General features: G+C 36.6%; 1 protein-coding gene across 3 annotated transcripts in view; it reads right to left on the bottom strand.

Annotated features, from left to right (window-relative positions):
• Window positions 1–16,153, bottom strand: part of CCDC88C (coiled-coil domain containing 88C) — a 110,839-nt gene that overhangs the window by 39,160 nt on the left and 55,526 nt on the right. For 2 of the 3 annotated variants that reach the window (XM_081331167.1, XM_081331168.1), the window contains exons 6-12: window positions 11,419–11,502; window positions 9,589–9,729; window positions 7,171–7,355; window positions 5,969–6,050; window positions 3,874–4,032; window positions 1,942–2,088; window positions 774–918 (exon numbers count right to left, since the gene is read on the bottom strand). In XM_081331167.1, the coding sequence (XP_081187293.1) occupies window positions 774–918; window positions 1,942–2,088; window positions 3,874–4,032; window positions 5,969–6,050; window positions 7,171–7,355; window positions 9,589–9,729; window positions 11,419–11,502 (943 nt within the window). Of the gene's footprint in view, window positions 1–773; window positions 919–1,941; window positions 2,089–3,873; window positions 4,033–4,830; window positions 4,917–5,968; window positions 6,051–7,170; window positions 7,356–9,588; window positions 9,730–11,418; window positions 11,503–16,153 lie in introns of those variants that run through there. The other variant, XM_081331169.1, reaches the window with a different exon arrangement.

Genomic DNA, 16,153 nt, shown 5'->3' with positions numbered 1-16,153 from the left:
ATTTCAAATATTGACGGGAAATCAAATTTTAACAAGAGCATGAAAAACAGGACATCAATTTACGATTTGATATTATTATTTGTATATTAATAAAATATGATGAGGATGTTTATATTTAACTTTATATCCATCAACAGTAGCAAGAATTGTAACTGTGTAATGAGGGGAAAATGGAAAAAATATGGGGAAGAAAGGAAGATCAGGGGAAAAACACTGGATTGTGCAGTACTGAACAGATTTACATTGAAGAAGCTAATGTTAAATATGTAAACATGTTGTTTACTAATTACTAAAGATTATAATTGTTAAAAATCAATAAAATATCAAAAAAGAACTAATTTATTTAAATAAAATCTTTTAATATTAAATAATTTTAATTCATTTAAATAATATCCATTTAAAAACGAGGGGCCATGGTACACCCTGGCTAGTCTTAATTTATCAAAATATCATTCTATACAACTAATAAAAATTAATCATCTTTAAATCCATTAACATGGACTTTAAGGGAAGCCCAGCTTAATAGAGAGTATCTCATTCTGCATAATGAATCATTCTGTGTAATGAAGTATAAATGAGTCATTTTTAAAAATGAGAAAGGAAAGGAAGAATATCTCATAAGACTGGAATACATAATTATTTTTGTTTACTGTGCAATATATGAACCCCAGATCACTATAGGAATTCTTCCTTTTTTCCACTAATTCTGAATTAATATACAAAAATCAAATACATATGACATGAGGACTAGCAAACTGATCTGTAGTACTTACTATCTGAGAGATCTGTATTCTTTGACAGCTGTTCCAGTTCCTTGCCAAGGTGTACTGACTCATTCATACTCTGTTTCTGTGCCATTTCTAGCACCATATTTTCTTCCAAGAGCTCTTCAATTCTCTTTTTGTCAGTATCCCTGTCCTGATGGAGAACAAGGCACATAGTTTTATCATCTAGCTTGGATGATGGACATTTGTGTTTACAAAAAAAAGCTATGCTGTGAAGGCAACATTTATCATTTCTTCAGTCTAAATAGGGGGATGAAGTTTATCCTGATCAAAATATCAAGGTTCATCTCCCACCAGTTTGGTGGATACTCAGTCTGAAAACATCTGAAATTGTGGCTCTAAAATCATCTCTTGTCTGGCTTTTTCTAATAGAAGATTAATTCTCTATGTAAATGTCAGCAGAACTAATCTAACATACATAAGAATAAAAAGGAAAGATAATGTTAAAACTCAAATGTACATTAAAGGATGCCAATGCCTACATTAGTGATGTGTGACAAAGTGAGCAGATCAGGCAATTATTCCTATGTTTTAAAAACAATGCTTCTCTTAACTTCAGAACAGAAGAAACCCACAAAAAATTGTAAATAAAATTTGGTTTAGCCAACATCCCACTTCCCATTTTGGTCAATTAGAGAGCTCACAAAGAAGGTACAAAGCAAAAGTTAATTTCCCTTTTAATCATTTGCCTCCTATATTCCTATCATATTGCTTCAGAACACTCCATAGCTTCTTACAAACCCATTCTGCCTTCCCACACCTCCTAAGCTTAATATATTTTGGAAAATATTTTGTCTCACACGAGCATTCTGAGAGTAAGGCTTTGATTATGGGCTGGAACTGGATTCTATGAGAAATATTTTATGCTTTTAGAAAGATTTCTCCAGCCACAAAGATTGCAATCTGGTGAGACCTTAAATCCTAAATGTGACAATTAAACGTTTAGTTTCTTCTATGAAATATATGCTACCATTGAACTATACAAACTTAACATATAACTTCATACTTTCGAGCTAGTGTCAACTCTCAGCATTTTTAAAAAATACTGCACTGTTTCAAAGACAATCTTTTTGGTATGAGACTGCTGTTCAGTCTCCTGAAAACTAATTAGCTTGAAAAAGAATTTCTGCCAATGTTTAAAAATATCAGACTGTACCAGTTCTATGTCATGAAGTTTGGATTTCAACTGCAAATTTTCTTTTTCAATCTCATGTAATTTATCGCCACGAGCTCTTGCTAACATCAATTGCTCTTCCAACATTGTCTTTGTTTCAATTAATACAATGTTGTCTTCTCTAAGCTCCTGCAATTAAAAAAAATCACAAAACTGAGTGATTTAACCAGGGTTTCAAACATCATACAATTTTGATAGTATCCGTTTAATATCAGCAACAATGGCATACCATGAAATATTTTACTGTAAGCAATGGATGACTTAGAAAAGTAATGTTGTATCTATAAAATTCTTCAAATATTGAGCTCAAAACATAGAATTTAGCTAGATCGGCAAATGTATTATTTGAAAGCTAGAATGTAAAAGTAATTTTTATGTGCATTTTTCTACAAGAATGGAACCCTCCCTTACATTCCTATGAAAATAATTAAGATAAAAAGGATGAAATACAATTGTGCCCGATGAAACTCTAGCAACTGCTTCTAGGTGAAATGGACAGCAAACAAGTGAAATAAGTAAACAAACAAATCTCAAAAATTATCTCAAGGTTCTGTTGACAGTTGCAATTAGCAGTTGTAGATAAGACGACAGGATGCAATGCTGGACCACTTATTACTTCTTCCAAGCGTGTCGTTTTCTATGTAGATGAAAAGTTTTAATCTCTTAATCAATTTGAGAGCAAAGAAACAGTCGGCACTTTACTAAGCAGCATGAGTTGATAAATTCTAAGAGCATCAGGGAGGAAAGAGGTACTATAGCCAGATTCTGTTTCTGCAGCTCCTCTTCTTAAATGCCTGAGTAAACTGCACAATAAGCTGGGATTACACAGCAGGCAGTTTAGACATTCCAAAAGAACATTAAATGGAACTATGAACAAAGCTTTATTAAATTGCACCACTTTTGAAACTATCGGTTCCCCTTAAGAAATGAATTTTATACTAGTATTCAGCATCATTAGTTTTTGATCACAGCTTGACCGATACATAATTATTTTTTTCAGAAAAAAGTAGTAGTGTTTGCTCAAAACACAAAGCCATAACTGTTTATCAGTCTAATTTATTAGTAAAGGGCAATATTTTGGAGAACTCTCCCTGATCACTTAGGGTGGGTTCCTCCTTTGCTGGGCATGGGTAAACTTAAAAAGAGAAATATGGAGCATTACACTCAGATCTGAACTTCTGGTCTGGCACTTTTTCAAAAATGAAAATCTGAGGGCAGATTTTGGAGTTGGCATATGGAGGTTGATTTCCTAGAAAAATGAGACACCAGAATCTGAATATGAGTACTTCCGGGAGCAACTGGGCACTATACAGCCTAGTGGGAGTGGTCAGGCAGGGTGCATGAGCAACGTATGCTGTTGATTACTAAAATCCTTAACCATCTGGACTTAAGGCAAGCAGAGATTCCAAATCTAACAGTGATCTGTTACCTATGGTCAGGTCTTTCGCTAGAGAGGAAGAGTGTCATTACAGTGCAGTTTTAAGCAACCTGGGCTGGAGTGTTAACTGTATTCATACTCTTCTACCAGTGCCTTCCACTACAGAGAGGAGAAAGCTAGAGTGGACTTATATTTGTAGGCTGGCAGAGGGGGCTGGAATGATATGTTCCCTTTCAGGTTTTCCAAAAACTTTATCCAGGACAGGATACAATTAAGAATATAGGATGACCAGCTCACAAGTGGTATAAGAAAGAGTCTTCAGTCAGAAAAAGGATAGTTCATAACCACCTTTTATATAGAACAATGACTATCAAAGTGTCCAAAGGCTGCTGGTTCTTATAAGAATTGTATTGTTACCATTGTATGATGCCATTACATAGTAAGTGGTCATCTAATCAATTACAGAATACATTATACATCAGATTAAATTAGCAATAAATGCCAAAATTCCTGCTCTTACTATGCCCCCAACTTGCCTCCATCCGTGCTTTGTAGAAATCCACATCGTGAAGCTTTTCTTTACACCGGACCAGCTCCATCTCCAGTCTCTCCACTCTGTTTGCTTTCTCCTTTAAGGAATCTAACTCATCCCTGTAGGCCCGAGCAGACCGGGCATCTGCCATGAGGTTAATATTCTGAATAAAGTAAAATCAGTACAGCAAACTTTTGAAATGGTTTATTAACAATAAAGGAACACAATAAGGAGAGCAAGCCTAAGAAATAAAACTATGCCATCCGTCTGGTAAACTCGCAAGATTCATTTTTCTCGCCATGCACAAGTATACGTAATCCAAACTAGGCTGTGTTGTTTCTCTGTGTCATATAATATATGTGGGTATAGGCATAATCTGGTATGTATGTATGTATGTATGTATGTATGTATGTATGTATGTATGTATGTATGTAATGTATATTGCAGGTGGTGACCCTTTGAGAGCTGTATGCAACAAAATTTCACTTTAATGTATGCCAATTTGTGTACATTCAAAGTAACAATGAAGTTATTATTCTATTCTATTTTTCAGTATGGAAAAGTTGTTGTGTTGCATGTCTGCTCATTCCCACAAAACAAAGATAAGTCTATGCCAGAAATTATGAAACCTGTGGGTTATTACTATGCCCAGGAACTCTTAGCAACTAACATAGCAATAAATGATCTAAAATTGCCAACTGATCTGCAGATTCAGACCTCTCTATTCACTCTTTAAGTTTTAATTCCTTAAAGACACCAAGGAAGGTTTCTTCTCCTGATAAAGATAACCAGCCCCCAAATTGGGAAGTACTATCAATCACTTCAATTTTGTTATGGTTTCAGTGCTAACTTACTAGAGAACTTTATTTTATAAAAAATGTTTTTGAGAAGGTATCACATTCTAAAGCTTATTGACACACACCCCCTTTCTGTATGTAAACATTTGAATTATAAAACATACTTCACTATTCTTTATCAGTGAATCCTTCTTTCTTTAAATAATGCAACTGGATCACTGTTGGATCAGCCCAGAGATCCACTAAGGCCAAAAATAGCTAACCCTCAGCCTTCAAGAAGATCTTCAGTATCTCCTTAGCATCCAGGGCATTAGCATGCAGCATGTGGGAAAATTCCAGAATACAGATTTCTAAGAATTCAACAAGGGGTAGTTCTGAAAATAAGAGATAGTTCTCAAAACAGGAAGTGGTTCTTAAAATAAGAAATCCATGTGAACTGGATAAGGTTATGACATTGTACGGAAAAGTATGAGAAGGTATGAGAACAGTAATAATCTGAGACTGGCTAAACCTTGATAGAAATTATCAAAGAAATTGGAATTGTAACATTTCAAAGCCAAAATCCAGATTGAGGGTCATTACTTTGGCTTTGAAATATTACAATTCCAATTCTCAAATTCCACCTGGCCACCTGAACTTTTAATTGGATGGATACATATGGATGAATGTATATGAGTCAGGAAGGATTTTTGTTTAGGAAGTTAGCAATAAATGTTGTAAACCTATGTTTGTTTCTGTGTGTCATAAAAATAACAGGCAGCACTGGAGAAATTATAAATATCCTGTTGATGTCCTACATGTAAGAAAACAAATGGGTACCATAGATCCTCACACACAACCTCCAACCTAGCCAAAGAACATACAAAATGCTAGCTGCATCCACTATGGTGATGCAGTTGCTTTGCTAGTTATGTCCCCTATGGCTCTTAGAGGCCAAAAATGTATTTATTGAAAGATTAAAATGTGGCCTCTAGGTACTAAAACGTTCTCCTCTTATCTAGTCCATAGGATCATCAGATACCACTAGGAAACCTACATACAGAGCTTGATGGCAATAACCCTCAAATAGTGCTGTTCTGATACTGATAACATTTGTTATCCTAGCTATGAATTTCCAGATTCCAGACATAATTAAGAAACTTTCATGGATTTGTCTAGTTGGTTGTAAAGTTCTTCTCATTGGTGTGTATGTGAATGTGTGTATAACTATAAATACATAGCCTAAAACAGAATATGTATCACTTTAATGTATCATTAATGTATGTTAATAGCTCTCCTTTATAATTTAACAGATATCATTACCTCCTGCTTTATTTTCTGTAGTTCCAGGACTAGCTGATCTACTTCATGTCTGGTGTCAACAAGCTGTTCTGATTTTTCTTCCCTGAGGATTTCATACAAGTTAATTAGTACCTCTTTTGCCAAATTTGGAAATCACTGAAGTTCAGCAAGAGGAACATAAAATGGTTCGAGTTTTCTTGTTATTAAATCCTCAAAATCAGCAATGACCACAGACCAATGAAAAAGAAGTCACAATTATTAGAAAGTGGAGAATTGCACCTAAAGGCATCATAACACAGGGAAATGCTAATGAACAGTGGGTTTCAACCTTTCTCGGTTGGCGGGATGGAGGGAAAGGGAGGGGGAAGCATTTTACGTGCACGTGTGTGCACATACACAGAACTGCGAGTACGCGTAACGCAAATGGGGTGGTGCTAGTGCCCATGTGACACTCACTAGCATCTCCCCATTTTCACCACACAGTGTCCCATTTTCGCCACATGGTGCCCCATTTTTGCTGCGCAGCACCATTTGCATAGTGGCAGTGGCGCTAGTGCGAGTGGGGATGAGTGCACACACACATGTGCATGCACTAGCCAGCCTGTTTCACAACCCCCTGGCCAGCAGGCCACAGGTTGGGGACCCCTGTCTTATAGGTAGTCCTTGGTTTACAATGGCAAATGGACCAGAATTTTCTTGCTAAGCAATTCAGTCATAAATTGCTTTGCAACAGCAATTCCAGCAATGCCATTGCTAAGCAAATAATCACAGGTCACTAAGTGATCTCATATGGCTGCCATTTGCCACTTCCTGCAAGGTTTTGCATTGACTTTGCTATTCCAAAGACAGTAAAGAAAACTGCAGATGATGATCATGTGGCCATGAGGACACTACAATGCCAAGAATTCTGAGGACTGGTCTTAAGTAGCACTCATTCAGCACTGTCACAAATCTGAATGGCCGCTGTACACTTAATAGTCATTAAGTGAGGATCTCCTGTATTTATGTCTACTCATAACATTTCCCAGTGTGTATTATTTCTTTACACAAACTGTTAAGAATGGTTAGTGTATGGCAGTTTGCCTATATACACAAGTAGAAGGGATAGAGAAATGTACCAACCCCACAATGTTTTGTTTTTTTATGGTGTCCTATCCTGAAACACTTCTAAATGAAAAACTACCAATACAGATCAAAGTGCTGACTTCTGCCTTAGTACTCACAGTTCCTGCCTGACCCTTCTTAGTTTGGCTTTTGCATCTGCAAGCTCCACAGACAAATGCTGCTTGTCCTCACTGGAGAGACGGCTGGCAAGATTTGGGGAAGAAGCTGGACTTGATGTTTTTAGAGGACTCATCGGCTGTTGGGACTGCAAGTAATCTCTGTCTTGAGTGAGATCTATAATTAACTGGAAGAAAAATAATGAAAATGAAATGTTATGAGGAAAAAAATGCACCATATATTTAACTTTACCCATACAAGGAAATTATTTATGAAAAGAAAATGGCAAACATATGCACATAAAAAATTGTTGTGGCACAAATACAAGAGGTTACAACACATTTAGTTGAATTCTTAACAAAACAGGCCCAAGATCCTGGATTTATTTAGCATGTGTTCCTTCACGGGGTTGTAACAAAGAGTCATACCTTGAGGAATTTGTAATCCAAATCTGACATGAATACTTATGGGAGGAAAAGAAGGCAGTAAGATTACAGGAAAATAGAGTGCTTTCAATTCAGTTACTTATTCTTAGGTTTTACTTCTTGAAATATAAAGGAGAAATACAAGGCTCATGCTGGTACTTAGAAGTTTTACTGTCTTAAAAGAAAAACATTGACTTGACTGAACATTTCAGGATAGGGGGCCCAGGACCAGCTGTCCTTCTCCAGTATCCTGAACCTGTGCATATTGTACCTCAATACCTTTATGGGCAACAATGTATACAAGCATATAATTATCCATAAAAGACTGTGCATGCTTATTTCTAGATTGAAGCATTTTACATGCAGAAAATAAATTAGAAACGTTGAAATAGACATTGGAGTTGGCTGCTACCCAATTTGAGAATTATGATGTCACCATTTCCCTCCGGTTTCTTCAATTATTTACAGATTAAAAAGTCCTAATCTCAGTTTGAAATCTTAGAAACTGCCTATTTCTATTATTTTCCTTCCCACTATTCTAACATGCATTACTGAAATGTACAGTGCTTCCTTATAAGGGCATATGTGTTAGTGAAAACTGAAGTACATTTGAGACATGTTTTTAACAAAAACTGTATGGAAATAATCTTAGAATATACTGACAATTGCATGGGGCAATGGCTTCAAAAACATTTTAAAAGTTATTTTTTGATATACCAATGTAAGCTCATCATTTCCTTATTAAGCATCTCCATGAGCCTCTAGTGAACCTTTTGCAAGAAAGAGTATAGTAGGGAGCAAAAATAAAAAAAATTGCCTGCATTTTGTATCTTAATTTGCATTGCTTATTCCCAAGCACTTTTCTGTCCATGAAATTCAGATTGTACCAAGTGACTCCAGCTAGGAGAAAACTGCAAGGGGAAGAAGACAGACTGACGGGAAATAAGAAAGAACGAACAATTGTTGTGAGTTCCTCATCAACACAATATTTTGCTATTACACTTAGTCTTCCCACTCCATTTCTTGGATCATCACAACTGGCCCATAGGTGCAAGACAGGCCTCCTATAGTCATGTTTAATTTCATCCCTAACGTGAGACCATCTTGCAGAAAACAGGAAGGTTTTTAAAAAAGCTGATAGCAGAGGCAAAGGTTCTTGTGTCTCAATGCACAGATAAAAAAACGATGAGTGAAAATAAGTTAGGGAAGCCTTTTATTATACAGAATAAGTGATAAATTTAAGGAACAAACAGAATGGCTCAAATACAGGAGAGTGAACAACGCAAAATCCTCCTCAACCAGGAGTCAAAATTAACTTAAAGGAATCTTTAATTTTAGATTTTAACTTCTGAATGTTAATATTATAAGCAGACCAAAAGAATACTACTACCTAGCTTATATTAATTTTGAGAAAAATGAAAAAGATTAAGGATGTCTTAATTTATATATATATAAATTAATTTATATCTAATTTATATATATATATATATATATATATATATATATATATATATATATATATATATATATATATATATATATATATATATATATATATATATATATATATATAAAATATAATAATATAATTTATATATAAGAAATAATTCAATATGAGAGTATTTTATTTATTTATTTATTTATTTATTTATTTTAATTCCATTTATATCCCGCCCTTCTCCGAAGACTCAGGGCGGCTTACAAGCTTAGCAGTAGCCTTCATTCTATGTATATGCCTGCTTATTAGGGCTTTCATACACCCCCCAAGCGGCATTATTACAAAGTCAGCTTAATTGCCCCCAACAATCTGGGTCCTCATTTTACCTACCTCGGAAGGATGGAAGGCTGAGTCAACCTTGAGCCTGGTGGGATGCGAACCTGCACTAATTGCAGGCAGCTGGTGTTACTTAAGGAGGCATTAGCCCACTGCTCCACCAAGGCTCTTGAAGTTAAGAGAAAAGGAAAGTCTAAAGGATGCCAGCATATTATACATACCTCTGTGCACTCATCTCTCTCATCAATCAGCCTCTTAAGGTGAAAAACCATATTTCTGGAAAGAGACTCTAGTTCCTCTGGAGCCATATCTGGTAGCTCTAACCACTGCAAGTCAAATACATTCTCTTGATTATGGGTTACCTGAAAGTAAGAAGGGTTAAAAGCCATGTTTATTTCTAGATATGAATAATAGATGATTCAACCAACAAGTCTGATCCTGGCCTTGGTATAATAAATAAACAATAGACCAAAATGTTTCTTAGCCACACCCACTAGCATAAGAAGCTTGCATAAGAAATTGTACCAGATTACTGCCTGCTGTTTGGCAACCCACTTCAATGACAGAAAGCCTTATTAAGACTTTTTTCTCCATGATCTTTTCTCTTGCCTTACTCTATTTTTGCTAACCATCTGCACGTTATCCCTGCCTAGACTGTTCCACTTAAGTTCCAATGTACACATTTGTAGTTCTACATAGCAAGTGATGTTTAAGAATGCCAATAACTTTTCAGTATAATTTATGATAAATTGTTGCAATACTTGTTTATACTAATATGAATACTTTTATCTTGATTTATCAAATTATTCTTCCTAAACCCGAACACTTTGACTTCCAGCAGCAGGAAACAACAACTGGGGAGGCTTTGGATGAGAAAATGAGGAGACTGGAGAAGGGTACCAAAAATGTTGGCGAATCCAAGTTACCAGGCAAGCTGAAAACCTATTGATCTGCTCCTGCCTTTGGTAGTTGAAATCCATTGCTATCACATGTGCATTATTTCAGTGAAAAAACATTGTATTTATTTTAATCAATTGATTAGATTTTCCTTAACAAAATTATAGTTGCTAAGAAAATTAGAAATCCAGGATTTTAGCACAGCTAATAAAACAGTCAAAAAAGATATATTTCAAGGCTATGCTTGTTTTTATACTAATAGCCAGTGGTCAAAATAAAAAAAATTACATTATGAAATTAAATACAGCTGTAGTTTTGGAATATCTATTTAAAAATCAAAGAGCAATTATAAAAAATAAAAATAATGATCTTTTGCAGTAAAGTCTTATTTCTTCATCCACGCAATGCAAGTTTTTTCCTGATATGGTAAATATTTAAAAAAATCAACATACTGATGCAAACAACATTAATCATCAATTTAGTATACTGGTTAATGTGTTGAATTTAGACTAGGGATACTAAGATTTAAATCTCCATTTCAACAGTGAGCTGATTGAGTGACTCTGAGCCGGTCACACTCTTTCTCAAACCAGTTTGAGTTGCTGTGGGGGTGATAAAATGAGGGGAAACACCCAGTGGTGGGATTCAAATATGTGAACAACCAGTTCTCTCTGTGGATGCCACTTCCGGAAGTCCATTCTGGACCTGGCCAACAAAAAAATAGCTACCGGTTCTGCCGAAGTGGTGCAAACTGGCTGAATCCCACCACTGGAATCACCCCTTCCCCATGTACCCTGCCTGGAGTTTTCAGGAGAAAAGCTGAATATAAATACAATAATAAGAATTACAGGACAAGAATGCGGTGATTGAAAAATGTGTTTGTATTATACAACCCCAAAGAATAGCTAAATGTTGGAAAAAGCAACATTCAGATGGGAAGTTTATATATAATATTACCCTTGGTGTTGTTGTTCAGTCTCCTGACATTCTTTTTAAAAGGATGGTGTTGGGTATGAACTGAATTATAGCGACAGAACAATTAACTACTAAGCTAGGTTAGATAAACAAGATGGAGAAAATGTATAATCTGGACAACAGAAAGGAAGTCTTATTATAAAAAAATTATTAGAATTTTAAGGTAATTAGAATGTCACCTCCTGGATATGTGAAACAATGGCAGCTTGAGTTTCAATATCTAGCTGTTTTATTCTTTCAATAAATTCTTCTTTTCTTTCACACTGTAAGCAAAAAAATAATAATAATAATGAATGCATCTCATGCAAGTTTATCAGGATCACAAATACAAAGCATTTTTATTATTCTGAATATTTATTTTATTTATTTTATTTATATTTAAATTTGTATACCGCCCTATTCCCGTAGGACTCAGGGCGGTTTACAGGGAAAATTAAAAGTTAAAAATACATCACATACAATTAAAAACGATTAAAACTAAGATTAAATTAATCCCTGGACTTAGCTAAAACCCCATTAATTAAATAATTAAAACCCCTCAGTCTGGGCCAGACAGCTCAAAAAAACCAAGTTTTCAAGTCCCTACAAAATGAGCCAAGGTGGGGGGCGGTCCTAAGCTCCGTGGGAAGCTGGTTCCATAGGGCTGGTGCGCCCACAGAGAACGCCCTTCCCCTGGGAGTAACCCGCCGGCATTCCTTAACCGGCGGTACCCTAAGAAGGCCCTCCCTGTGGGAGCGCACAGGACGATGTGAAGTTGATGCCGGCAGCAGGTGTTCCCTTAGATAATCCGGACCCAAGCCATTTAGAGCTTTATAGGTCATTACCAGCATTTAGAAGTTCAATGATATATTAATGTAACTAGGGAGGGGTAAGAAATTTCATCACTATTTAGAAAGTTTATGTCAAGTATGATCTAAGTAGTTAATAAATTATTTCCAACTGCTGAAGTCCTAACCATGTGACAAAAGGGTTGACCTTAAATCCTGGTTCCCATAGTTATTTTAGCAGAGCTATGTATGACTTTTGGCATTTTAACATAAGATTGAATAATTGGAAATAAAATATAACACAACTGAATTTAATTTAATTTAATTTAATAATTTGATTTCTATACCGCCCTTCTCCCGAAGGACTCAGGGCGGTGAACAGGGCAATACACAATAAAAATCAGATACAAAAATTAAAAAACCATTAAAAACCAATTAAACATCATGCCCATAAAATCAATACATATTAAGTTAAAAACTAATTTTAAAAACCCAACCCCATCCCGTCAGACCAGGCCAGCTTGTTCGAAAAAGAATGTTTTAAGATCGCACCGGAAGGAGCGAAGGTCGGGGGCCGTCCGGAGCTCAACCGGTAAGCTGTTCCAAAGGTCTGGCGCGCCCACAGAGAACGCTCTCCCCCTGGGGGTCACCAATCGGCATTCTTTGATCGGCGGCACCCTGAGGAGGCCCTCTCTGTGGGAGCGCACTGGACGGAGGGACGTTGACGCCGGTCGCAGGTGTTGCCGTAGGTAATCCGGACCCATGCCATGAAGGGCTTTGTACGTCATAACTAACACCTTGAACCTCACCCGGAGAGCAACCGGTAGCCAATGCAGCTCGCGGAGCAGAGGTGTAACATGGGAGTATCGGGAAACTCCCAAGACGACTCGCGCGGCTGCATTCTGCACCAGCTGGAGTCTCCGGGTGGACCTCAAGGGCAGCCCCATGTAGAGAGCATTACAGTAGTCTAGACGAGAGGTCACGAGCGCATGAGTGACTGTGCGCAAGGCATCCCGGTCTAGATAGGGCCGCAACTGGCGCACCAGGCGAACCTGGGCAAAGGCCCCCCTAGTCACAGCTCCAATATGCTCTTCCAAAGAGAGCTGTGAATCTAGAAGGACCCCCAAGTTGCGGGCCCTATCTACGGGGGGTAATAGCTCACCCCCCCATGGCCAATGATGGGATAATCGGAATTTCCCGGGATGCCGGCACGAACAGCCACTCAGTCTTGTCAGGGTTGAGTCGAAGCCTGTTCCTCCCCATCCAGACCCGGACCGCCTCCTATGAATGAATATGTACATGTGGTAAATGTTGCTAAGAGCACCTGAATAGTTATAACATCAAATTAACCCTGCACATGGTTGAAGTATAAATCTCAACTTTCGTAATATAAACCCGGAAATTGGAACATAAGGTATTTCTTCTGAAATTCCTACATATATATAAGAAAGAGTTGCTAAAATAGTCATCATTTACATTTTAATACTAATATATGTATGCATTCTGTATGAAAAAAGCTAGTGAATAAGCAAGATCTGTACTAGTATTTTACTAATACATGCTACTGTAATATAGTAGACACAGAAATCTAATTTCAAAATTCTGTATAGCCATGAGCTTCAATATGATTTTAACATTAATGGACAGGATAAAATTAACTTTTAGTTTTAATTCTCTATTACAACTGGGTGGTACTTTGATCTGACCCCCAAAAGGTGTTTGTTGTGAATGTTGCATCAGTCTGAAACATCATAAAACTGTTGTTGTAAAAAGTATCTTTTGGAAATGAACTCTAAAATGTTATACAGACCTATTTCCTATATTCTAGTCTTCTTTGACTAAGCATAAGGTATAGTTTACATTACTATAGCAGTAATCTTCTATTTAATTGTAGAGTGGGGAAGACCCACGATAGTATTTTTAATTCTAAAATGCTTATGTCATTTAGTTCAAATTATCTAAACTTGAAAAAAAAATTCTACACTATGTACTTTGTACCACTATGCATTTTCTTTAATTAAACAGGTTACTAGGATGGAAGAGGTTATAGAAAATGGTTTGCTTTGGTTTGGTATTTTATTTCATCTAACAAATTATTTTTTACCAAATTGTATCAAAAATGAGCAATTCTATTTTTTTTGGTGAATCAACAGCATTAAGAGAAAGTCAGACTGTGAGTATTTTGTTACCATGTAGTTGTTATAAACACTAATTTATAGGTGTGTATGTACCTCGTGACACAATCGCTCAATTATACTTCTACTCTGTTGAAATCAAAATGACTCTTGGCAACTTATAGCGCATAAAAATTTAAAACATACACAGTTCAATGAAAACCAGTCCAAATCACAATAACAACGATCACATCAATTGCCACATAAAAACATAAAGACACACAAAGCAAGAAGACAATAAGGTGGTATCAGGGATAAACTTAAGAAAAGCCTCTGCAAAATCCACTGTTTTTTTAACATTTTCCAGAAAAACCAATCAGGAGGCCATTTCAAAGAACCAGTACTGACACAGAAAAACACATTCCCCAGTTATGTATACAATTAGGTGACAAGCCATAAAGAGCTCTATAGGTTTATATAGCCAACAACTTTGTTATCCAAAAGGTTGAGGAGGAAACTAGACAAAAAGCTATACTGGACTTACTTCTAACTAATAGAGAAGAAGTGATAGAGGGAGTTGAAGTTGCTGGAACCTTGGGTGAAAGTGACCATGTCAAACTGGAATTTAATATAATGCAAACACTAGCAGTAGAAAACAATCCAGCCAGTGTCTTAAACTTCAAAAGAGCTGACTTTAACAAACTCAAAGAGAACCTAGGAAAGATCCCATAGATGAAAATCCTAAAGGGGAAAACAACTCAAGAAGCATAGGAAACTCTGAAAAATGCGATCATAAAAGCCCATACCAGCAAAATACCACTGAAAAAGAAAAACAGGAAATTCAAGAAGAAACCAGCATGGCTGTACAAAGATCTCTCTGACAAACTGAAAGACAAAAAGGACAAATACAAAAAATGGAAAGAGGGGAAATAATTAAGGCCGATTATCAGCAGACAGCCAGAACATGCAAGGATGACGTCAGGAAAGCAAAGGCTCAGAACGAACAAAGACTTGCAACAGAAATCAAGGATAATAAAAAAAAGTTTCTTCCAACATATTAACAAGAAAAAAGTCAAGGAAACTGTAGGCCCATTAAAGAGAGAAGATGGCAAGGAAATAGCAGGCAACAGGGAGAAAGAGCTGCTTAACTCATACTTTGCATCAGTCTTCACACAAAAAGAAACCATAGCCCAACATACCAAAAAAACCACTGCAAAAGACAAACTAGAAACAAAAATTAAAATAAGCAAGAAAATGGTAAGAGAACACCTATCCGACCTTGACAAATATAAATCGCCGGTACCCGACAGACTACATCCTAGAGTTCTGAAGGAGCTGGTAGATGTTATCTCAGAACCATTGCAACGTATCTTTCACAAATCCTGGAGAACAGGGGAAGTACCTGAGGATTGGAAAAGGGCTGATGTGGTTCCCATCTTCAAGAAAGGGAAAAAAATGGACCCAGGAAACTACAGACCAATCAGTTTAACATCAATACCTGGGGAGATCCTAGAAAAGATAATCAATAAACAGATCTGCGAACAACTAGAAGCATACAAAGTTATAACTAGTAGCCAGCACAGATTTGTTAAAAACAGATCATGCCAAACCAATCTTATATCATTATTCGATAAAGTGACTAAACTAGTAGACCAGTGAAATGCTGTGGACATAGTATTCTTAGACTTCAGTAAAGCATTTGATAAAGTAGATCACAACCTACTCCTTGGTAAGCTAGAAAAAGGTGGAATAGACAACATCACCATCAGATGGTTCTGCAGTTGGCTGGCAAACCGTACTCAATGAGTAGTCCTCAATGGCACTACATCCACATGGAGAGAAGTAAGCAGTAGGGAACCACAAGGTTCCGTCTTAGGCCCAGTACTCTTAAATACTGTATCTCAAACAATGACTTAGACGAGGGAATTGAAGGGGAACTCATCAAATCTGCAGAAGACACCGAACTGGCAGGAGTAGCCAACACTCCAGAAGACAAACTCAGGATCCAAAAAGATCTTGACAAACTTGAACAA

This window comes from Vipera berus (genome assembly GCF_964194415.1).
Source record: "Vipera berus genome assembly, chromosome: 1".
NCBI classification, from domain to species: domain Eukaryota; kingdom Metazoa; phylum Chordata; class Lepidosauria; order Squamata; family Viperidae; genus Vipera; species Vipera berus.
This window is presented reverse-complemented; position numbering and strand designations above follow the sequence as displayed.